This window comes from Rattus norvegicus, chromosome 4 (genome assembly GCF_021556685.1).
Source record: "Rattus norvegicus strain SHRSP/BbbUtx chromosome 4, alternate assembly SHRSP_T2T, whole genome shotgun sequence".
NCBI lineage: Eukaryota > Metazoa > Chordata > Mammalia > Rodentia > Muridae > Rattus > Rattus norvegicus.
Window position 1 is genome coordinate 70,002,003 of NC_141537.1, and position 25,945 is coordinate 70,027,947.

General features: G+C 40.3%; 2 protein-coding genes across 3 annotated transcripts in view; one reads left to right on the top strand and one right to left on the bottom strand.

Moving 5' to 3' along the window:
• Wee2 (WEE2 oocyte meiosis inhibiting kinase) overlaps positions 1–21,996 on the top strand; it is a 33,649-nt gene extending 11,653 nt beyond the window's left edge. For both annotated transcript variants that reach the window (NM_001447544.1, XM_087659017.1), the window contains 10 exon segments: positions 4,634–4,830; positions 7,350–7,398; positions 10,275–10,447; positions 12,075–12,193; positions 16,172–16,318; positions 17,105–17,212; positions 17,330–17,415; positions 18,195–18,365; positions 19,279–19,421; positions 20,821–21,996. In NM_001447544.1, coding sequence (NP_001434473.1) covers positions 4,634–4,830; positions 7,350–7,398; positions 10,275–10,447; positions 12,075–12,193; positions 16,172–16,318; positions 17,105–17,212; positions 17,330–17,415; positions 18,195–18,365; positions 19,279–19,421; positions 20,821–20,977 — 1,350 coding nt within the window. In that variant the 3' untranslated portion in view covers positions 20,978–21,996.
• Positions 1–25,891, bottom strand: part of Dennd11 (DENN domain containing 11) — a 68,764-nt gene extending 42,873 nt beyond the window's left edge. Inside the window, exon 1 of the mRNA XM_087657320.1 lies at positions 25,792–25,891. The gene's annotated coding sequence lies outside the window, so the exon portion shown is untranslated. The remainder of the gene's footprint in view (positions 1–25,791) is intronic.
• Between the last annotated feature and the right edge of the window lie 54 nt (positions 25,892–25,945).

A 25,945-nucleotide genomic window follows, 5' to 3' on the forward strand; every position in this document is an offset into this window, starting at 1 on the left:
TTATCTATCGGCACACACTCGTATCTGCTGCTGCTGCTCTCCAGCACAGGGTCCCCTCTGCTTTTGACCAAGTGCAGTACTCGCTCCTCTATTATACTTGAACAAAGCAGAACTTCCTTAAGATTTAAAGTGGCAGCAATTAAGCAATGGCTATACGTATGGCTTATGCTTCACTTATTACTTTATTTGTGCTGCATTGCATTGCTCATTTATTAAAGCCAGGGCTTGTGGATGCTATCTATATGTAGTAGATTCTGATGCCCTGGTGTGTGATTCCCTAGGATGAACATCAGCTCGCTCTCTGCCAGCTCAGCTTGAGGTACTTAAGATCATTACAATATGCGTGATCCTGCCTGCAGACAGTCTCTGTCAGTGGGGCTCTGTAGTGCCTGCTGAGAGCCATAGTGTGTCTAACAGGGAATACTAGGCTTTTTGTCTGAACTGTAGACAAAGAGATTCTGGTGTCCATCAGAAGGTATTTTAATGTTCTAATACCGATCAATTGATTAACCACTTTCCTCCTCCTCCTCTTCCTCCTCCCCCTCTTCCTCTTCCTCCTCCTCCCCTCTCTTCCATTTTGAGAATCCACTGTGGATAATTAGCCCAGGACACTATCTCTGATTGCTACCAGTTTACAATTCATCAGGAGATGGGCAGGGTGGTGTTGAGAGTTCTCTGTGCAGTCTGACTCAGTGGGAAGATTGGGAAAGGTGAAAGGAGCAAGTGCACAGCGATGATAGTTGGTGTGGTGTTAATAGATGATGGAGAAAAGCTTTGAGTGGGAGTGTACAGGCAAGACATGTGATATGCATGCATATGTATTTCATTCGTTGCATCATCCATGACATGCTCTGAGGTAGTGGACTCTCTGCTAGAAGACATCATTTAATTTTTTCAGCAAGTGCCCCCAATTAGTAAGTGACCAAAGTAGTAATAAATGCTCAGATAATGTGATGTGGAATAGCAGAGTATGGGGAGCAGAAATAGGGAATTAAATTTCATAATAGTGGGGCAGGTATTTTAAAGGAAGTATTGTCTGAGAAAATACTTAATGAACTAGAGTTAGCCAAGTAAAGAGGGGAAGGAGACCCTCAAGCAAAGGACAAGACAGCCATTAAGGAAAACTACTTGGTATTCAACAGAACAGGAGTCTCTGTATAAGAGAGGCAGGGAATGTGATGGGTAGGCAGGAAAGAGAATCTTCTATTCTCTAAGTGTTGAATTAACCATTCAATGGTTTTGAATGGGATATTTTTAAAAAGTCATGGTTTCATGCACACAGTGGACTAGACCAGGGAAAAGCCTTGATATGGGGAGAATCACCAGGATTTTGCTGGGAGCTGAAAAGAGCCTGAATTAGGACAGGGGTGAACAGGCCTTAAGTTGAGAGATGTTTGGGAACTAGCAATAACTTGATGGAGGTGTTGCAGAGAAATGAGGTCTAAGACGACGGTGAGCCTTCTTATTCGATTGAATAGGTAGAATCTTGAATTAAGATGGGAGATATTGTGGATATGCAAGTTTGGGGGAATAAGTCGAATAAATAATTGGCTAAGTAGGACAAAGGGAAAACAACTGAAGCCAGAGATCCCTGTTTCACCATCTGTGGCATCTAGGAGACCAAGGAAGCCATAGGTGAGGATAAGGTCCTGTGGTTTGAGTGCTTGTATGAGAAGAGAGGTGCTATAGTTAGAGATCTTCAATCATGTCAAGATGAGGAACAGGTAGAGAAGAGAGCATGCAGAGGTCGGTGGAAATACAACTGGGAAAACCCTATTCCACAACGATACATTCAAACCAGGATGAGAGCAGATCATGGTGACAGATCAGGGTGGGAACTAGTGGAGCTTTGCTGAAGACACTTCTGCTGATGCACAGGAAAGGAGGGTGGCCTTCCTTCAGCTTTTCCCAAGAGGTGCAAGCAAAAGTCATGTGACACTAACCTTGTTCTCTATAAGTGATTCTTAGCAGATTCACTGAGTAATAGAAACGCATCTTTAGGCAGTGGGGTCAGGTTGCTACAGCTAAGTGCATTAAACACTAGCTGACGGTGACTCTATGGCAACATTACAGATTCAGGATTCCAATGCGTCATTGGTCTCTGAGGTAGCTGGTTCCAAATACTATAACTCAGCCTTGATAGGTTGGCTTCTCACCATCTTCAGAAATCAAGTGGTTACCCCCACACCTCCCTTAGTCATCGTCCAGAGTGGTCACTAGACATCCTGCTGTACTCTGTGGGGTGCACACATCCTTTCTGCTTTTTAGTCTGCTGTACTTCCAGGCAAAGCTTTCTTTCATAGTGGATGTTAGCAGTATCTTTCACTATATCACAAGAGGAGATCACAAATCCCATTGGCCTTCAGATTTCCATGCTAGAAATTCCAGTGTCATCTGCCATGATATGAATTTTTCCATGTTTTCATCTGAAAATTTCATAGTCTTTTTTTATTTTTTCCTTGAAGTACGGCACAAGACCTCTGTGCAGCCCTACAGATGTGCAGAACTCCACTCCCCATGTCATGTGTGAAAGATTCATTTTACTTGGCATTAGCAAACGAACATTTCTTGGTCTAATGGTCTAGTATAACCCTGAGTTATTTCCAAAATCATACTGGTAGTGGAGACCTATCATATACACTATAGTTTTGCTTATTTTGAAACCACAGTCCCTTTCCATGATAAACTCACCAGAAAGCAATAACATTGTCACTGTGGGTTTTGAACACAGTCCTGGGATTATTCACTCTGAACTCTAAGGTACATGCCACACCCCTATAAAAAAATCTCGACTATGCTAATAGGATAACCTACAAAAATTATTCTAATTTGTATGTTCCATAGCATTTTTCATTTCTTCATATCTTAATCATTTATTAAACGTTAAGTCTAACAGTCTTTAAGGCTCACATTAATCAGGGAGTCAGATGATGGTTTGGCTTCTGATTTTACACTGAAAAGTCATGGGCAGAGCCCATCAAAATGGCTGATTCCTTGATAGCAACCCCAAGTGCGATGAACATACTGTAAAGGTCCACCTGGACCAGATGTGTGCTTCTGAACTATAGCATGGCTGCTTTTCCAGATCCTGACACTTAGATGTAAGGGCATCCTGTTCTTTCAGGATACTTTGCCTGAAGTCTAAGGTCAGGTGGATTAGCAAATCTTCATTGTACCATGTATTTATTGGTAGTTGGTTATAGCCACATCAAAGCCCTGAAATCTTACAGGACTGTTTTACACTATAGAAGTTTTAGAGTATGGCTGTTTAATGACAATCCACTCAGCATAGTGTAAAATGGTTTCTGGAGGGCTTTATCATCTGCATGAATACATGGAGTGGTTTTCTTCTATTTCCTGGCATATTTACTCATCATTGGAGCTGATACACTTGAACTCTTCTACTGAGCTGAACCACTTTGGAATATCACTGAACTACTTTAGAATAGTCTAAGGGACGTGAGACCTTGTACTTTTAAACACCTACAACTGTATCTGTCACTCATAATATATATATAGTATATATGGTTGTTTATATTAAGTTATATCTCTGTAAACTGCTGATGGTTGGAATGCATTTAGTTTCATTTCTGTTTCTCTGCTTTGGCAACACAGTGTAAATGCTGCTAATCTTCCTGGTGCCACTCTTTTAATAGAGAATGACCTATTCCATTCTTTGTTCATTTTTATAATCATTTTTCTTTACTTAAAAAATTAACATGGTTACATTGTTTCCCTTTCCCATTCCTCCACCCCCACCTGTGCACAACTCTCCCCTGCCCCCTCAAATTAATGGCCACTGGCCCCTTTTTCTTTACCCTAGGCAAAGAATTACATGCTACTAAAGGATACTGAGAAGAAATGGTGTACCCCAGGGAATACCAGGTGGTCAACCCTGATATCATATACATGCTAGTAACATTATAGGACTAAGCAAGTTCTATTTATATATTTAGGAATGTATATATGTAGACCATTATTTTAAAATCTTTATTTCACTTCATGAGTTTCTTATTTTATGTTGTGTTTGAGTGAATTTGAGAACTCCTGTTTTCATGTTTAATACATCTATGAAATGTCTCTTACAAAGTTATTAACTCAAACACACTGATTAATAAATGGTGTGTTCATTGAGAGCCAGAATGCATTTCTGTACCCATCAGTATCTAATCAAGCACCTACCACCAGTAGGTACCAAACAAATACTAGGATTAATATAAGAGAGAAAGAGAGAGAGAGGGAGAGAGAGAGAGAGAGAGAGAGAGAGAGAGAGAGAGAGAGAGAGAGAGAGAACACGAGAATGTATAAGAACAGAAGGATGATAACATCTATAGAATCATTTTGTCCACCTAAATACAATGCCCTCATCTTTGAAAGCTAAAGCTAGGACTTGGAATTGGTTTCACACCTGGGAGAACTGCCTGGAAGAAGAGGCGGAGCCTAACAAAATCATTGATTCTTGTGTTGATTCAGGAAATGAGTCTACCAGGTACAGCGCAAGTAGCTCTCACGGAACCACACACTCTTTTAGCAATGGCACGCGTTGGTCCACACATTAACTAGCTAGTTGATGCAAAACTTTCTTCTACTTTTAAAACCCTACTCTGATTTGCCATTTGTCATCCTCACTTAGAATTTGCTGGGTCAGCCAGAGATTTCTTCGCTAGAGAAGCTCTATGTCCGAAGCTCTAAACATCTGAGACTCACACCTACTTCCCTCATGGATGAGAAGACCTCTTTGTCTCTGGTCAATATCAACCCATTCACTCCGGAGACCTATAGAAAACTATTCCTTCAATCAAAGGGCAAGAGGAAAACCAGGGACTATCTGTAAGTGTACAGTTCTTAGTTTCTGAGAACTCCTTTGGGCAAGTGCTAGAATAAGGTTAGGAGTAAGAACTCTACTTGAATGAAGCTGAAGTAGCGTGTATGTGTCCCTCATCCCTACATCACTGTGGCTCACAGAGACTCTGGCCCCTTTCCATTCTGATGTGCACAGCAAGGAGCTTTTTGATAAGAGTGTGGCAGAACAAGCAATAGATCTGACTTCCAGTAGACAGCTGAACGTGCTAGAGACTAAAGTCTGTGGATTCCCTTTAGTTACCCAAGGCATTCATCTTTTCAACTGTATTTTGCTGCTTTGAATTTGGCCTGTGATACCTGGTGATACTGGTGATAAGAGATATATAGGGCAGTTGTTTGAACTTTTCTGTAGAAGATGGAAAACTGAATGAAGAGGGGGGAAAGATAGAGCTGCTAGCATTCAAGGGCACTAAACAAATGTAAAGTCAAAGCTCGCTCACTCTCTCAATTGCCACAGCATGGTAGAAGTCACCTAAACAAGGACTGTTTGTGTTACTTGGGGGCATTAACATTCTTGTTGCATTTATCCCTCCCTATCTGTCTTCAGTGTGTGTGCGTGTGTGCATGTGCACGTGTGTGTGTGTGCGTGTGTGTGTGTTGGAGGAAATGCACAGTCCCTGGCACATGGCTGGAGGTCAGGGGACACTTTAGGGGACCGCTCCTATTCTTCCACCATATGGACCCCAGTGCTTGATCACAGGCCATCAGGCTGGCTGGCCAGTGCCTTAACCTACTGAGTCATCTAACGTCTCTGCTCTGATTTATGAATTATTTCTTTACCAGTTTCCTTTGATATTTTGTTTTATACAATGGAAACAGTTTTAAAATAGGGAAGCCATTTGTGTTCATACACACTCAGCAAATAAATGCACGCTAGCTGTCTGAGCTTTGCAGAGCAGCTAACGTACTGTGCTGTTTCTTTGGAATGTGTGGCTATGGACTGTAGAGCCTTACGGCCAGAGGAGGTTTTTCTCCATACGACTGTCTCGCTCTTAAGCAGTTGGTACCTAAACACACGTCTACCCAGTCTACTTTGGCTACTAAGAATCCTATTGGTGTTCCACTTGTTGGGCATCTTTAGAAACCTTTACAATATTACTACCCACTCAACTCAGTGGAACCAGCAGGAAAAGACAGATCATTTAGAAAAGAAAAGATACTGTAGTGACATTTAATGCTCAGGATAGGATAATCTTCTCCCGTCTTCACTGTGTTGTCACCTTAAGAAGTATCAGGGTGTAGTATTACACGTGAGTCACACCTTCATCATAGAGCTCGTGAATATAGTGTTATTTGCTCAGTTTCTCCCCTGTACTTCTCTAAAAGGAAACTGTCTGATGTGTCCACTGAAATCTTGCCTCAAGACCCAGAAAATGACTATTCAAAGGAGGATGTTCATCAATCATTTCTTATTATAACACAATTGCAGACCTCTTAGGCAAAATTATTTCTGCTATACTCAATATCTGTCTGTGTACTGAATTAAATAAAAGCTGGGTTCAGGGAGGCCAGTGTTAGGAGAGCGGAGTATGGCTGTGAATCAAAAAATGCCTTGCAGACTTGGTTTCAAATCCAACTTGTGAATTGTGGAACACTGTATGGTTTAACATCTCATCTTTGGGTTGGCTCCTCTTTGGGGATAATAGCACCTACCTTCCCTTCTGTTTTCTCCCTTGTTTCCAGATCTTAGCACAGGGGTTCTCAACTTGTAGGTCATGACCCCTTTTGGGTCAAGTGACACTTTCATAGGGATCATGTATCAGATATCTTGCATATCATATATTTACATTATGATTCATAACAGTATCAAAATTAAATTTATGAAATAGCAATGAAAATAATTTTATGAGGGCTAGAGAAATGGCTCTGAGATTAAGAGCACTTGTTGCTCTTGGAGTAGACTTGGGGTTCAATTCCCAGGACCTGCATGGTGGCTCACAAAACCATCAGTCTTCAGTTCCAGGGCATCCAACACCTTCTTCTGGCTTAACAGGCATCAGGAAATCATGTGGTATACAAACATATTTAGGCAAAATATTCATACATATAAATAAAATAAAACAGATGAGTTTTTAAAAAGAAAACAACTTTATGCTTATGGTCACCACAGCATGAGGAACTGTATTGAAGGTTACGGCACAGGAAGGCTGAGAACCACTGTCTCAGTATGTGTCGTCTACTTGCCTGAAGTGTCCTTCCTTTCCTCACTCAGTTCCCATTCCTTCGTGGGTCTTAGCTTACATACTCTCTTCTGGGACAGCCTTTTTCTCTCCTGAGATAATCACATAACTCGGTGCAGTTCATGGTCTCTTCTGATGCTCCGTTCTTACCCTGTCCTAGACTCGGGAATACATTTCTAGACTATTTCTACTCCCTAACATAAAGCAAAGAGGGAAAGAATTATTTTCTTAAGACAGAACTTACTACACCAGCCTCAGTTTCAACTATTCTCCAATCGCCCTTGGTCCACCCTTTTTCTTTTTCAGTGAGGAAACTGGAGAAGGGGAAAGCAAAGCCATGTGGCTGCCCGCTAAGGTGAGCATGGTCCAGCAGTTACAACAGCCACCTCATGCTATTCATTCTGCCTGACTGTGCCTGTCTCTCTCTGTCTCGGTCTCTCTGCTTCCTACCCCCTTTGCTCCCTCTTTTTCTCCTTCCTCTCTCTCACCCTGTGTCCCCTCATTTTCCCCTAATCCCTCACTCCTCATCAGCTTCCTCCTTCTTTCTTACCCTTTCCTTCTGCCCCTTAATCCTCACCCACCCACCCTTCTCTACCGTTATCTTCCTCTTTTTGCTCCATCTATCCTCTTCCTCTCTCCCTTTCTCTTTATTTTTTCTTTTGCCTTCCATCATCCTTCCCACCATCCCTTTCTCTTTCCTTTCCTTTCTCTGTCACACAAACCTATCTTACAGCTTTAGCAGTTTATGTTGCAACAGAATTTACATAGACTGTACTTAGTGCCAAGATAATCATTTGCTATACTGGCAGGCAGTAGCTGGTGTGTACATTGCTAAATTATTTGATAATTTCTAAAGGTTTCTATGTCTGCTTTTAATCTAGGGGGGATTTTCTATCCTGGGGTAGAGAAGGAATGAGAAAATTAAGCTAGTTTTGTTTCCCCAAAATTGAAATAGAGAGCAGTGGTATTGGTACAGAAATTTCTTTGTAAAACTTCAGCTGACAAATATATCCTTATTTGTTCATTTTATGATATTCTCCATGTGATATCCTAACTTATCAAAATAATACATTTGTCCCTGAAATGTTTTTCACGTCTAAATTGTAGTTGCAGAAAACTGTAGAGGGCACTGAACACTGAAAAACAGAAGAATAGCCAAATTAAATACTAAGTCAACAGGAAATTCCAGTGCTGTTAAGGTGTTTGCAACATGTATAAACATGTGCCGTATCAGGATTCAGTGTTCAAACCTCAAAATGTCTATGATGGTCTCACACGTCCCATGGTCATTGCAGAGTCAGACATCACGGCATTATTTTGATGCATGGCAGGGACCACGGTTGTTGTCACTTCTAACTACTTCATTTTTCTCGAGCAAATCTTTTCTGCATAAGTAAGTCAATGTTCTCCGTGTTCTTTTCCTCCTGGTTTTACTTTCTCTCTTTTCCCTACCTCCCTTTCTTCCTTGGCATGGGGTTTCTCATAGCTCACCTGGCTTAGAATTTATGATTCTCTGACCTCTCTAGGATTGCAGGTTTGGGACACTGCACCTAGCCAGAGGTAGTGGTTTAGAATGTCAGCATGTGGCTACTGTAAGGGCCACAGAGAAGGCTCAGGCTTTTGCCTTTCATGCAAACGTTCCCACTCATGCCTCCACGGCTTCCCCACTTGTGTCTCCACTGCTTCCTCCTTTGAGTTTCATTCCTTACTTGTTTTATGAGTCATTGGCTGGTTTCTGATAAAACGCCAAATATATTCACTAAATGAAGAAATATTCTATATAAATATCTACATAAAAGTCACAGGCCAGGAGAAACACCTTTGAAATATCAAAACAATATACACATAATATAAGGCAAAAAGATACGTGAATCTGCATGTTCTTATGTGTGACGTGAATGTATGCATAGATTTATGGTCAATGAGGGAGGTAAACAGTCCTCATAGAAAGCAAAATACAAGAGATGTGTGCACAGATGATTCTAGGCAAAGAAAATGACTAGTGTGTAATTCTTTACACCTGAGGAATGGAGTCTGCGTGAGAGAATGGGTTGGGTGGGTGAGTGGTTGGAAGTGGCATGGACAGTGGTCTCACGTGTTTGAGCTAAGAAGAGGGTGGCCAGAGCACTCAGTGTCAGCTGCTAAGAGGGCTTAGGGTCTGTCGTCAGAGAGTTTAACTCTCTCACAGCAAACAACTAGGTGTTTAATTCTGTAAAATCATTTTGCAAAATTGTTATTACTAGAGGAGTTGGAAAGAGAGCTGGTAGTGGAGGCAAATCCTGATATAGAGGAATCAGGGATCAGGAATGCCTAAGGGCAAAGAGAATTACAGGTCCTGCTGATAAGAACTGATTGGAATTGCATGTAAAATGACCTAGGAATAGTCATTTTGTTTTAGTTTGCTAAAGTTAGATGAGAAACATTCTCGCTAATTGGGACATTAAAAAAGATGACACTGGGGAGAGAAATCATCTTAAATTTAGATTCATGTGTAGTTATAGATATTCTGATCATAATAATAGAGTGTAAAATTCCCAAGTGTTGTCATTATACTGTGATATATTGACACATATATAAACATACATAATATATAATACATATCAACATACTTAAACACAAATACAATGATGTGATAAAATACTGTATATTATGACAGATTAATGTACCGGAGGAGTCACTGCTATGATTTTCATGTTATAAACAGAAAGCTATGATTTCCCTGAGTTACTTACTAGCTGATAAATGAGTGATATTACCAGCTGGCCACTAGGGGGAGTTATTTCTGAGCTCATGTGATGGATTAATTCAATTTATTTCCCAGACTAAGACTTCTGTGAAAACAGATTGAAATAAGAAAATTTACTCAACATGAGGTGCAAATACAGCATTCAGGTCTTGAGAAAGGTAGAGATTCAAAAGGAGGTTTTGATCTTATTCCTGCTTGCTTAGTTTAGCTGAGGACAGTAGTCCTCGGTTTCAGAAACATCAGAACAGTTTGACCAGATGGAGGAAAGCATTTTTAAAAACAATGTGATCAGGGGCAGGACTGACTTGTAAGTAAGGTGACAAAGGACATAGGTGTGGCCAGTCATTGGCAAACTCTTCCTGCTATGAACCCATTGCCTTTCCCTCACATTTAAAATAGCAATTTAGGAAATGCAATATAGCTCTATTTTATTGCTCAGAGTATGTAGGAAGACTTATTCTCTCTCTCTTCTTTAAATATTTTAGAGAAGTGTTCTACAAGAAACTAATATGGCTTCCCGCTATGAAAAAGAATTCTTCGAGGTAGAAAAAATTGGGGTTGGGGAATTTGGTACAGTCTACAAGTGCATCAAGAGGCTGGATGGATGCATTTATGCAATAAAGCGCTCTGCAAAATCCTTTTCAGGATTATCAAATGAGTGAGTACCTCTGAAAAGTATTGGCTGAACAGGTTTGGATTTGGTAATGTATTGATTCTCCAAGTAGTTTTTAAAAGAACAGCAATATAAATGAAAACAAACCACTGGCTTGTTTGAAATGTATCCCTACTACCGGATCTCATTTTCTATTCCTAGCTTTACCGACTTGTCCAGAACATCAATGGCATTTCCTAAGATAGAACGTGATGATGTCAGGTCATGTTGTCGTTTGTAGTTATAGGTCTCACCATATAGCTTTGGCTAGCCTAGAACCCACTAGGTAGAGCAGGTTGGCCTTGAACTCAGAGATCTGCCTGTCTCCACTGGCATTAAAAGCATGCACTACCCTAATCAGCATGCTGCTATTGTTTTAATTTCTTGGCTTTTCTGTCTACTGGTCTTATTGCCATTCTAATGAATTGAATTATGGAATGGTCTCCTGGTAGCTATTTACGTTCATATGAAATACGGTCAGTGGTTTAACTGTTTTGTACTTTTAGCCGACCCTCCACAGCTGTGATAAACACCTTGACTAAAAGCTACTTGAAGATGAAAGGGCTTATTTAATTTTTTGCTTCTAGGTCCCGTCCATTGTGGAAGGAAGTCAGGGCAGAGGCACAGACTATAGAGGGATGCTGCTTACTGGCTTGCTCCCTAGCACACACTTAGCCTGCTTCTTACACTTGTCTCAACTTGGAGCCTACCACAATGGGCTGGGCGCTCTCATGCCAAATATCAAGCAAGACAATCTCTTGTAGACATGGCTTTAGGCCCATCTGATTCACACAGTTCCTCACTTGACATTTCCTCTTCCTTTTTGTATCAATTTGACAATAAAACTAACCAGTGCATGTACTGGTTACTACTAATTAATTCATTAGTAAAGTTCGATACCATATGCAAAGGAAAAACTATTAGTAATGTTTATATTTAACTTTCAGAACTAATTGTTCATTTCCCCCTTGACCATTAGGAGAACCAGCATTTTCTGATTGAGTCAATGCTTTTGTGAATTCCTTTCATTTACCATGTGGAAGCCAGAAATTACAGGCCTTTTGTTTTTATATTGATATCAATCAAGAACAGAATTTGCTTTTCTTTGGGCACAATGCATCTCTTTCCCAAGAATTTCCCTATGACCCCATCAGATTGACTGAGTTTAATAATGACTCTAATGACTATGTAGCCTTTAGAGGGAATATAGGCCCATAAAAATACCCACAAGCCAGTATGCTATGGCTTTGTTATGCCTATTGAGGTTTTTTCACTGTCATACAGTGGATTGAGACCTAAAGCACATGTGCTACTGAGACAGTAAGCACACGAGGCACCTCTACATACGTCATGTTCAATGCACACAACATGGATTTTGGTACCAGGTTGACCAAGGTTCTGCTCTTAGATCTAATATTACAGTTTCAGCTTGGACCAGTCACTTGCTCTAGTCATGTCTTTCAATGTGTTGTACAAGAATCTATAAAGACTGAATAGATAAAATACTGAGCATGAAGCAGGCCTGAGAAAAATATTGTATTTGTAATGCCTCTCATGTTTCCCTTTTAAGAAAAACATCTTAATCTATATTATTTCAATTAATTTTTCCAAATGCTTTTCTGCCCCTTGGGAGTTTGGATTTGCATGAAGTTTATGCTCATGCAGTGCTTGGCCATCATCCCCATGTAGTGCGCTACTACTCATCCTGGGTAGAAGACAATCACGTGGTCATTCAAAATGAATACTGTAATGGTAAGTACGTGGACTGATACAAAGAAGGGCTGGACTTTTTAAAGCTTCAGAAATACATGTGCCTCCTGACAGTTTTAGCCTTTATATATCAGTCACACTGAAAATGTTTGTGCCTGGAACAGGGATTAAGCATAGAGTTGAGCAGTAGTTGATGTGTGTCTGAGTATGTTTTATATAAAGCTAGTGTAGCTGATACAAAATTTATTAATCCTTTCACAGCTTATCTTATCCTGAAAGAATAAAAGTTACCATACTAGTTAAAATAATTGTTACCACGTGTCAGGTACTTGGGAAAGTATAAACCACACCATTTGGGGGAATGTTGGAATAAAGGTCTCTAGTGATAGTTGGTTTGGTAAAGATTGCCAATTCGGCCTGTTTTACTATGGACTTCTGAGTGAAGGGGTCCTTCATGTCTCTTGCTGCTTCAGACCTTTGAGCCTAATTGTCCTCTCCACAGGCATGGGGTGGGTGCTATGACCAAACTTTGTGTTTTTTTTAAATAAATTGAGTAATATCTGCACTAATTTTAGGGGTAACAACATATTCTGATGAAGAATATTTGAAAATCCTCCCCCCACCCAGCCATTCTTACTGTCTCTAATAGTACCTTCCAGTACTTTTTGTGCACACCCACAGGCCCCAGAAGTGGTCCAGCCTAGCTTTGACATATAGTGACCAGTAACAAAGCTTCTCCACTAGGGGATGAGTGAATGAACAAGTAGGCGGGTAACTAGTGTCATGAAAGGCCAGGGCATGGCAGACACACCTTACAAAACAGCACTGTGGCACTTACTGCTTCCTTGTAGGTAAGATCCCCCTTTGGCCTTCACCTGTGGTTCTTTTTATCTCTTCTTCTAAACTCACACCACCCCCTTCTTTTGTTCTAATAGTCCTCAGGGAGGGGGAGCCTTTCTTATGCTTGTGATAGAGACTTTTCTTAGTCATCTTTTCTTTCCAACTCCTTTGTCTAGAAAGAAAATTGGTTTGGTTTCCATGATTTTTTTTTTTTTTTGCTACTAGCAGAAAGTATGAAATAGCAAAAATCAACTAACAAAGTAAAATGCTAATATGATGTAGAGACAAATGAAAAGTCCCAAGAATTTCAAAACCAGAAAGACAAGGAAGTTGTTCTTATTATAATCATTCTTTACTTCATTTGGGCATCTGAACACCTCTCTACGGCTGAGAGTCTACTAAACTCTAGCTAGAGAAGTACTCGAGATTTAGATGGATGGAAAAGTCCTTCAAAGTGCTTTTCTCCACTCATTCTGTCAGAACTACATAACGGAAATCTGATGCAAAGCCATCTGGTATAGTCACAGATAAAGATGCAGAGAAATATGACGGGGTATTCGAAGGGGCCTAGTTATTAAAGTTGGGAAGACCTGGTTTTATAGTCCAACTCTGATGCTCACTAGATATATAATTATTGGAATATCACTCAAAATTAGTACATAAATGGATGTATTTATTACAGAATTGATTTGGTAATTAACAATAGCACTTGCCAAATATTAGCAGATGCTAGTAAAAATAGAGCAGCTCCAAATTTCATAAAGGAGGCAAAGCTTGAATTAGGTATTGCGGAAGATCTACTATAGTTTAGGAAATCAGAGGAAAGGCATTCAGTTGTCAGTCTAAAGTACCGAGAGTGGTCTGACCTAACAAAGCAGGAAAACCGATATGAGCAATTCTAAGAGTGGAAAGTATTATCAGCAAGATAAAAGGTAGGGAGATGATCGCTTCTCAGCCTTTTGTCTAAGATCAAGTGTAAAAGGTAGGGAGACTATACAGGACTCTAAGGTCCAGTCAGTGGCATTCAGATTAGACGTGGTGGGTTACAGGTTGCTGGAACTGTTGCTTCACCATACTGGCCCATTGCCCTCAGAGTGCTCACTCGTTGAGGTGTGACTGATGCTGCAATTTAATTCTTACAGGTGGAGCCTGTCCAAGTCCTCCTCCCTCCTCAGCTTCACCCCCAAAGTTTCCTTCCTCCATATTTCCATCTTTTCATCCCATGGCTTCCCGTTACTCATCTCCTAGCCTGCCAGAGCAGTCAGACTGGGCCTGTGCACCTGTGATTTTCACTTAGATGATGTAGTAGATGACTTAGAGTCTCACAAATGTATATTAGATGACTATTATTAGAAACCCAGTGCCATACAGTTTCCCCTGTTGTCCCTCTTAAGCCTGAACCAGTCAGATGTCCTCTTTTTCCTGACCCTTGTCAAAATGCCTTGAAAGTCACTTCTGGATCAGTCTAGACAACTAAAAGGTCTCTAATAGAATCAACAGCCCCCAGGAGTTCAACTGATTCTGGGTTAGACTATATTTGGCTCTGTAATGACAATAGTTCTATCCCTGGTATCTTTTGTCATTGAAATTCCATAAAGCCAACCCCCGATTCTACTTGTTTAAATACTATGACACATCAGGGTCAGCATGCACCATGAAATGAATGGCTATATTTCTCCACTAAAAAACAACAACGAAGAACCATTATCAGTAGAAAAATCAGTATTATCAACAGCACTATAAAATGATAGTATAAGGATATGTATGTCTGGATGAAATATCCCATTGAGTTGTTAATGTGTTTTTTACATTTTATTATTGGAAGTTATTTGCTTTTTATTTGTTTTGAGAGGAAAACAAGTTCCTCTTAAAGATGTTCTTTCCGCCAAGGGGCTCAAGTGCTCTTAATTTATAATCACAAGGGCGAGTTGCAACGTGGTAAAACCATGTGAATAGCTACAGCTGAAGTAAACACAGTCCTATTCTCTACATATGGAAGGAGCACGAAAACACATTCCAAGAACTCTCCTGTGTTTCAAAGAAACTGAGGTCACAAGACTCTTGTTTTCTGGGATTTTTCTCACAAGCACTCATAATTCTCACAGGACTCCAGTCTCGGACCATTTTCTGACAGAGGTCCTTGATTTACTCATTTTCCTGTTGCCAGGGTACACATCCAATTCAGAAATCTATGGCCTATACTCCTGGTCTTTCAGAAGAGGAGTGTGTGTTGGATGTGGTTCTTGCCACACAGGAATCCCGAGGCTGGATGCAGCCTCCTCCTCCTTGCTGTTATGCAATAACTTCACCTACAGATTCAGTTTCACAGTAACTTCATTTAAAAAAAAAAAAGACAAAATTGGAAATGTTTGCTTTCCTTACAAGGGAGTGGAATTTTCTTGCTGAATGTACATATTTTAGCATGACAAACTGGCCTTTAAGGTTTGCAGGGACACTTTTTTTTTTTAAAGTGCTGACGTCCCTGAGACTATCACTTTAGACCTTTCTGTTGCAGACAGATACAGCTGTAAGTTCTATACCTGCTGATAGGAGTCGAGACTCTAATTTGAGGACCTTGTCAGTGAACTTAAAATTAAAAAAAGTGTTCAGGAACATTCTAACACTTTAGGGTGGGTGCTTAAGCCCAGGCATGGCAGGACCTCAGGACTTTGGATTTATTGATGACAAAGACAGTCTACAGCCAGTGTGAAAATACAGGATTCAGGCATAATAAGAGCTTTTAAATTTTCTCTGAATCATAACCATTGCATTTCCAATTTTATGATCTATCATTAATGAAATAAGGGCCACACTGAAGTTACTAATGTTCTATAAATATTAGTCTGACATTTGACACATGGTTGATTATGAACACTAACTACCCAAGTTGGCTTGTCGTACGGTTAATGACTAAGATTCTTAAAGTGTTAGTTGTCACATGCCTGAGGCATTATGGCCACATATTGTATATCTGGTCATATATTAAGGAACTAGAATCTTATTTTGCTTTCAAATTCCTGAAATCATAACATCTATGGCTCCACTGTATGGCTGATATTATAAGCTTTGCACTGACACTGAACTAATTTGCATGTGTACAAGTCTCTGATAATCATTTCCTGTGCATTTTCACACTTGTTTTGTTTATCTATGCTGGCTTTATCTACAATTCCTCCCCAGGTGGGAGCCTGCAAGCTGCTATATCTGAAAATGCTGATTCAGATAATCACTTCCAAGAGCCCAAACTCAAAGACATTCTTCTGCAGATTTCCCTGGGACTTAAGTACATCCACAACTCTGGCATGGTGCACTTGGACATCAAACCCAGTTAGTATTCTTCCGTCCATATTCCTTCCATATCTTGTCTTTTATAGGCCGTTCTGCCCCTGTGTTCCTCCAATCTCAAAGACAGTACTGTCTACACGATCACTTCCTTCCATTTCTTTCCCATAATTAATTCAGGTATGTTTAATCATTTTCTCCTTGAGCCAGGGGATACAAGGGACAAAAAGACTTTCCCATCTTGAGCAAAATATGAAATAAGATCTTATTTTACCACGTTAGCCACACTCTGATTGTGTTGTAACTAGTACTGTTTTTCTAAGTCAGCCCTGAACAGAGTGAACAGAATGAGTGTGTTTATCACTTGTGAAGCCTAAGGAGAAGTTATTAGTTTGTGAGTTTTGTTTATTTTGAGACAGCATGTAACCATGCTCTTCAGAGGATGGGGATTGTACGAGGGTTGGTTCATCCTAAACAGGTGTTACCCCATTACTGGCTGTTCTGATATGATGTGAGAAATTACAGAGAAATTACAGAAATTACAGAGCTGCACCCAAGAGGCAGATGGAGAACAATTTCTGTGTGTTCAAGAGCATTTACATAATGAGTTCCAGGCTACTCAGAGTTAAGATAGTGAGACAGAGACAGAGGGAGAGGGAGAGAGAGAGGGAAGAAGGAAAGGAGGGATATCATGTAGAAACATTAAAATTCAAAAGTATTTATTCTGCAATCATATCAAAGAAGAGAAGCTGGAATATCATGGCTATGAACGGCTCCTTGTTGGGTGGGTGCTCAGAAATCCTTACTTATGTCTACTCTGTATTTTTTGAGGTAACATCTTCATTTGTCATAAGATACAGAGTGACTGTCCTGTAGGGCCAGAAGAGACTGAAAGCGAAGCTGACTGGTTTCTCAATGCCAATGTGATGTATAAAATTGGTGAGTCTTCTTCCTATTCCATCGGTATATTACTCTATAAATAAACTGATAACTACATTCACTCCATCTCCAAGAAAGACATGTTCTTAAAAACACCCTTCCTTTCCTTTTAAAAAGGTGACCTGGGCCACGCGACATCCATCAGCAAACCTAAAGTGGAAGAAGGAGATACTCGTTTCCTGGCTAATGAGATCCTGCAAGAGGTATACATTAGGGAAAGAGGGTGGGGGTGGGCTCATTGTTTCAAGTTTTAATTTTTTGAGACAGAATCTTAATTTGTTATCCAATATGGCTGCTGCAAACCTGTTACCCCCGCCCCCCCCCTCTTGGCTTCCCAAGTAGCTGGGGCTATGAATGTTCAATGAATTTTATAATTCAACTGTTTTTACTCTCAAATGAAGGCTCATGGTACCCCCAAATAAAGAGTATGTATTTGTAACTCAAACATATAGTCTCAAAGATCCCTCACTGTTTCTGGTATTTCTTAGAATTCTTAGCCTCATGGTTGCACAGTAAGAAGGAAAGCGGCTCTTCATGGACATCGTTGTCATTGTCATGTTATCTTCCTGACAGCCCACCAGCTCTGGTCACTAAAATGACTGTTGCTCTTTGCCCATCTTCTAGGTTTCTATTAAGTCTGACTTAGCTAGACTATAACTTCCTTCTGGGTAATACTTGGGGGGAAAGTATTTTCTTGTGATCACCTATTTATATGTTCAAGCCTCCTAGAATCTGACAGGGAAAAATGATGCAGAGATTTGCCAAAGGCTCTTGGCGCACAGAACTATTGTTAAGGTTTGTGGACATTCCCTTCAGCTTCTTGGGTATAAGCCAGCAACCACAGTAAATACAACTGTCTACCCAGAAGAAGCTGAAAGTTAAGGGTCCATAAGACTCAGAGCTTATGTGATATCAGACCTCTGTCAATCACATTTTAGACTATCTTGGCAGACTAACTATCTTCTTGTCTTCTGTTTTGTAGAATTATCAACACCTTCCCAAAGCAGACATATTTGCCTTAGGGTTAACAATTGCAATGGCTGCAGGAGCAGAGCCATTACCCATCAATGGTGACAAATGGCATCATATCCGCAAGGGCAACTTTCCAGAGATTTCCCAAGAGCTCTCAGATGACTTTTATGGCCTACTCAAGGTGACACATATTCTGAAATAAAATGTAGATGGAACATCTATATTTTAAATGTGAAGATGGGTGTGGTGGTGGGGCAGGGGTTAGGTAAATATGAACTTGGTTGGGTCCGTGCATGAACAGGAGGAAGATGTCAGAAGTTGAGATAAGATAGAATGAAATTTCTTAAGGACACCTAACTTCCACAGTAAACTGATGTGAATACTTTTTATTAGCTCCTCCTAATAACCCTATAGAACGACAGGCAGCACATCTTTCTGCAGCAGAGGAAACCCAAGCTCAGAGGAGCTCTTGCACTCAGTTAATAACTGGCAATTCCAAGTCAAACTTCATCTTCCCCTCCAACTTCAAGCTTTGCATTGTTGTCAATGGCCAGCAATGACACTATTTTCTAAAAGAATCACTTCAAGAATATCTTTAAAAGTGTAAGCAACTTAGAGTTAGAATAATGGTAGACTGCATTTACTCAAGAGTTGCCCATAGCTGAAAAACGTATGTGGCTGCCCTGGAAAAATGGAAACGTGCAGAGTAGACTTTCTCAAGTGATACTGAAGCATCAGAGAAAGTAAATGAAAGAGTATAGGTGATTAATCTTCTATCAAATTGAAAGGTTGAAAGCTAAAGGACTCTTCAGGCAACACGTAAGAGGCTTTTTAAGTATTTTAGGGTCATTAAGAGACAAAAAAAAATGTAGTACAATGTCATGGGAATCCAAGTCATAGGTATAGACAACTAGTGTTGTCTGGTGTTTGCAGACGTGATCCACCTTCTGTTCAAGGTAGAACAATGTTTTCACTGAGGACAAGCAGTCTTGCAAAACCTAGCAGGAGATATTGAACTGAAGTTGGCTCGAATGGGGAGATACTGCCAGTATCGAGACTTCTGTTTCCTTCCATGGTCCTAAATCTGTATTCAGAACATGATCCACCCAGTCCCAGAGGAGAGACCTTCCGCAGCAACTCTGGCCAGAAGTCGAATTCTCTGGCCCTTTCTGGAGAAGACAGAAGAACTCCAGAAACAACTGAATTTAGAGAAATCCAAGACAGCCACACTGAAAAGGTACAGTTGGTTGTTGGAGTCAAGAAAGGATCTGTTTGAAGCATTCACAGTGGTCTGACTGGACTACTGTGTCTCTATAGATTCAAGTTTATTGCATATTCTGCACATCAGATGTAGGCTCTGCCCACGGGAAGCCTGGAAGTGTACTTTGTTTTATGGTGTGGGACCCTGCAGCTCTGTGACTAGACAGCTTGGAAGAATTCCAGGTAATGTGAAGGAAGCAAGAGGGAGGTATAAGACACCAAAATAAGCAGGTCCTTGGATTCCAAGGGACAGCAGGTATCAAAGTAACTGTTCAGTGATCCTAAGCTGATCTTAGCTAAATGGAGATGTTTTAGAATGCTTAGGTGAGTGGAGACCTACTTTAGAAAGCACCAAGTTACAGAGACAGAAGGCAGACATCACATCCTGATAACATGTTTAGAGGATTATATGTTTTCCTGAGAAAAGGCAATCTGGTCTCTGGTTGATGTAGGTTTGTATTCATTCATTCATTTATTTCTTCATTAGACAAATAGGAATAAGTGTAGGTGAGGTTGGAAGGTCATACAATGATTTTTACATAAGCCTTTGAAGGAATTCTTTATTTTTGTATATGTGCACTATTGAAAATAAAAGGAAATGAAATATGGTCCTTTTTTGAAATTTGCTCAAATGCCCAGTTTTGCTTAGTTCCAAAGTCCATCCTGGACGGACTAGCTTGAAAACCTGAATAGTCACCAAAACCATGTTTGGATTTTGAGCTGCAAAGACTCCCAGCCTTTATTTGGCTATTCCCAGTAAACCACTCCATATTCTTTTGCTCTTTTGAGTTTCATTGTTTCAGGTAATAAACTAGAAAACACACACACACACACACACACACACACACACACACACACACATATATATATATATATATATATATAGAGAGAGAGAGAGATGAGGCAGAGGACATCTTGAAATTGTCTAGATCAAGGGGTTAGTAAACTTGTTCTATAAAGGACTAGATATTCAATAATTCATGCTTTGAAGGATGTATGATTTCTGCTGAACTGATTCAACTCTGCCATTGTTGAAAAAAGACAACCACAGAATATATATTTATAATATGTATGTATATAGCAGGTTAAAATGAGTAACTGTGTTTCAATAAGATCTGTAGTTTGTTGCCCCACAGTTCCTATATTTTGCCTAAAGAGCTGTTCACCTAGAATTTTAATTTTAAAGGTGATTTATGAACCACACATGTACCAACCTTTTAAATGATAGTAAAAATCACAAGCACTGATCATGACATTCTGCGAATAGCTCAGGCTTGGTTCTGTAAAACTGCAATAAGAAGAGACATTAGCTAGGACTATAAATACTCACTCTCACTAGGGAAGACTTTACCCATGCCTGTCTCTTTTGATTGCAGGGAATTGAAAAAAGCTCAGCATATCCACACCCCTCAGAGAGACGTCCACCATTGTTATCAACAGACCTACAAAAGCTCAAGGAGCACAAGACACCTCCTGGTGGGAGGAAGGAGGAAGGAGCCCCCAAGCTTCACCTGTGGGGCAGCCTCTGTTTAGGCGCTCACTTCTCACCAGCTAGCCCTTTGAAAACTCTTACTGGATACGACACTGAACCTGCTTGAATGCATAAAGATCTCAAAACCCATCCCGATATGGCCTGTATAGGCAAGATCACAGAGCTTCTAGGGTTTCCTCTTAGCAACGGTCTTGTGTAATACAGACACTGGAGACTTCTTTTTCTAATGACGTATTTCTAGTACCACTTACTGAGGACTTCCAATTAATAATCAGAAAACATGGCTCTGAACTGAAAGCAGCAGAAACGTGCTACTTCGGCCTATGGATTAAGAAGCTGCCTTTACTTATTCTCCACTGGGGTCCAAAGAACTTTCCCTGTACATAGAAAGGGATAAAATATGGCTTTAAGTATCAGTTTACAAGAGAACGTTGCATGTATTTCAGAGTGCTTTCCCAGATCTGTCTGCTCCTACAATCACCAGCTCCTTTGAGCAAGGAATTTGACTACTATATATTCTGAATGGAAGCAATCTCTTTTTTGATTTTGTATTATTAAATAAAAGACTATCATTGTGTTAAACAATTAGAGTAAGACTATAATTTGGATATTCCTGAACTGCTTATTACATTGTGAAACACAATCAGCAGAGGCAGAGGACCCGGGAAGTTTGGTGTACCTGTTCCCCATGTGTTCTAACCTCCTTGTGGCTGTTCCCCGAGTCTCAGGTCTCTGTGGCTGACTCTAATTGCTTTCGAGTTTTTGAACATCATATCATCAGGTTCTCTTGATTTTTTTTTTTACATCAGAATTTGTCCTTTTGTTTTCTGTGCTTTTAACATATTTTAATCCAAATCATTGTAAATAAAGATTTTTTATCTTGTCCAAAGACAAACATGGGTAAAACATTCTTCTTTGTGATATGTACAAAGAATGTAAACTTTGTTAATTAAGAGGAAATGTAGGTCAGTAGTGGCTTGTCTTTGTGATAACACCATAAACCCAATTGTGTAGGTACAAGTACATCTATAATGTCAATAAAATATTGGCCATAAATATATACTTTTTTGTAGTCTTAATGAAGGCAACCTGTTAAAATTTTAATTTAAAATTAAGAAAATATCCCTATAGCCTACAAAGTATTTCTAAAGTTGTTTTCAAAAACCCTTAAAGTATATGCTACTTTAATTAGCATATGTGGAAGGACTATACTCTCCTCAGCGTCATTAGATGGCTTTATAAAAGTGAGAACTGGATTAGACTATGTGGTGGTTTGAATATGCTTGGCCCAGGGAATGGCACTTAGAGGAGTTGTGGCCTTGTTGGAGAAAGCATGTCATGGTAGGGGTGGGCAATGAGAGCTTTCTAACCACATGGGAGGCAGTCTTCTCCTAGAGGCCTTCAGATGAAGATGTAGACCTCTAACCTCCTCCTGCACCATGACTGCCTGGATGCTGCCATGTTCCCACCTTGGTGATAATGGACTGAACCTCTGAACCTGCAAACCAGCCCTAATTAAATATTCTCCTTATAAGACTTGCCTTGGTCATGGTGTCTGTTCACAGCAGTAAAACCCTAACTAAAACAGACTATACAAAGGTGGTGCTAGTGGTTGTTGTCTGGGTTTTTTGTTTGTTTGTTTTTGCATCAACTTTCTGTTTCTAAAACTTTCTGTTTATGGTAAATTATTGCCCGCCATATCTGGAACTTTAACACATACACACACCTTGCCAAAGGTAACACAGTACTCTGCACTCCTGGGTACAGATAGTAATATGCTTCTCCTTTAGTCATTTTGGAAAGGTTAAAATCTCTAGTCTACTGCTATTTTGGAATTCAAGTTGAGCCAGCTCCAGTGCCACAGCCTGTCATCACTCTTCACTGGGAAGGCTCTGTGTCCAGAGATGAAGTACTTGATCAAACCAATCTCTCTCCTCCTCCTCCTCCTCCCACTCTCTTTCCTGTCCTGCCTTAGTTTCTATTGTGTTGCTGGGAGAAGACAGCATGGCCAAGGCAACTCTAATTTTTTTATAAAAGCATTTAAGGCCTTGCTTATAGTTTTGGAGGCTAGGCCATTATCATCGTGGTGGGAAGCAGACAGGCATGGCTCTGGAGCAGTAGCTTAGAGCTTTACATCCTGACCTGAAAGCAGCGGACAGGCAGACACTAGACCTGGTATAGGGGTTGAAACCTAAAAGCCCATTCCCAGCCACACACTTCCTCTAAGAAAATCACACCTACTTCAAAGAAGCCACATCTCTGAGTCCTTCTAATTCTTCCCAAACAGATCCCCTCCCCAGTAGTCTATGGAGGCCATTCTCATTCAAACCACCATAGGCCGGTTCCCCCCCCCCCCCCCCCCCCGTCTATGGAAAGGGTTCTGGGTCCCTATAATGGCCTTGGAGCATATTCTAGTGTCTCTAACAAAACTTTTGAGCCCTTTTCCCCCCCAGTTAAAATTTTTTTGGTTCCTCAACATTTTGGCTTATTTGAATTTGAATATGCATGGGATAATATTTCCACTCATGTTTTTGTGTTCCGCTGTGAAGCTAGAAGCCTTGAGAAACATGCGCTTGTTTTAAGGTATACTGTAAACTATACTCACAACAAGTTCTTTGTACTCAGGGAGTGCATCATCAATGGGGATGACACACCTTCGTGGACATTTTATATTACAATATGCAAAAAGAGAGGAGGGTGACTCCTTGAGAGCACTTTAGTGTGGATGGGGGTGTATTTCAGATTCTGAGATACTGACAGCAAGGTTGAAGTAAGTGCCTGTCTCACTAAGGAACATTACCAGAAGAATTATCTCAGTTACAGTTTCTCCCCGACGCTGTACAAATATATATATACATTACAATACCATTTTCTTTGTTAAAAGGGAAAAAAGTGAAGGAGTGGGACTTGCAACTTCTTCCAGACAACCAGCTAAGGAAGGAGAACATGTCAATTCCTTTTTGAGGGGAAAACAGCACTCAGCCAAGATTCCCTATTCAGATGTTCTTTATAAAAATGTTAGGGCTGGGAGCTCTCAAGTTTCAGGGAAATGTCTATATTTTTCTTTAACCAATCTTCTCTGCATTCTCCACAGAGAAGAAAGGTGGCATTAATGGGACAGGGAAGAAAGGAACTGGATATACACGGGTGAACAGATGTAAGTGACCTGGAAAAAGAGTTAAGATTTATTCCAAAGTTCAAGTCAGGGAGCATTCAAACAAAGCTTGCAAGGCGGGTGGGTGGGGGATTTCTCGCTGGAGGAAAAGGTGCAACTTTGTTTTACCTTTGCCTTGTCTACAAAGCAGAAGTAGCCTTGTAAAGAGAAAACCATTGAAGTAATGTAGTAGGTGGGGTGTTTTATTATCACTAGCAGTCAGGGCTCCAATGCAGTGTCTCATTATTCCAGGACATCAAGTTTGTAAAGGTGAAAATACAGGGATGTAAACATCTATAAACTTATCACCAGTGAGCCGGACTTCAGAGCTCGTTAAAATGTCAGTTGAAAATCATGTTAAATAATTCAGATTTTTTTTTCTTAAAATAGAAAGAATGGAGCTGAGGAGGGAGGCAGTGTGTGTGTTTGAATGGTTTGGAGTTCCCTTCCTTCTAACACAGGACACTGACAAAAATTGGGCATATGGAGCCTCACCACATCTAGCTGCCTTAGATTCTTTAATCCTTAGGACTCACACATGTGTTACTCCACTAGTGCCAGGATTAGGGTAAACAATGCAGGGTTTAAAGGAGTAAAAGAAATCCAGCAGTCAAAAGATGTTTCAAGGCAGTATTTTGGAAATGTTAAAACCAAAAAATTTTACTATGAACACTATTAATACCAAAGACAAGATCAGTAAGCTTAACTGAAATTGCTTAAGACTGTCGCTGGGTGCTGGATGTGGTGGCACATGCCTTTAATCCCTGCACTAGGCAGGTAGAGGCAAGGAGATCTCTGTGAGTTAGAGACTAGCCTGGTCTGATCTACACAATGAGATTCATGTTTCAGGCCAGCCAGGGATAAACAGTGAGACAGCCTCTCTCTCTCTCTCTCTCTCTCTCTCTCTCTCTCTCTCTCTCTCTCTCTCTCTCTCTTAAAAAAAGCTCCTCCTAGAATAATTGCCAGAGATGTGAAATTGAAACACAAAAATGAAAAGAAAAAATCTAAAAATACTGATCGGTTTCTTTCTATTAAAGCTCATAAGTAAAATCTTAACTACACTTTTAAATAAAGCAATGTTTTGACTTTTTTCTTTTTTTCGGAGCTGGGAACCGAACCCAGGGCCTTGCGCATGCTAGGCAAGCGCTCTACCACTGAGCTAAATCCCCAACCCCTAATGTTTTGACTTTTAATACTTCTTTAAAATGTTTTGAAATTTCATCAACTTTTAATGTTTTAGGGAAAAAGTACATAAAAATACACAAGGACCTATTTGCCTTGTGCCTTAGGCACAGTTAGGGGCCTGAACTTAATAAAAATGTTCAATATTTTGCTCCTCATGTATTTCTTGAAATAATTTTGACTTAACATATTAACACATCTAGATCACTGAAGTTTTAACAACCCTTAGTTCTCCAGTCTTACTGCATTAGGAGACTTGCGTCGGTTTTAGTTTCTCCAGGAGTTCAAATATGTTTTATATCACCTACCTTGCTCCCTCTCCTAGGCTGGGAATATCATCAAATAATTTCAACTCAGGGCGGGGAATATGGTTCTGGGGCAGAGTTTGATAAGCCATTGCAATGCCACTACCGGACTGAGGGTGGAGAACAGGGGGAAAAAAACAAAACAAACCAAACAAACAAACAAAAAAAAAAAAAACCAACAACCAACCAAACAACCCCAAAACTATTTACCTACAGGTGGCATCGTTGATCCACCCACTTCTGCCTGGAAAGAAGTCCTGGCACTTCTAAGTTGAGGGAGTCGTGTTTCCCGTGACATCAGCCGGCAGCATTTCAACGGCGCACATTGTTGACTTCCTGTTTTTCCTTGCCTATCGCGAGCTTTGCCG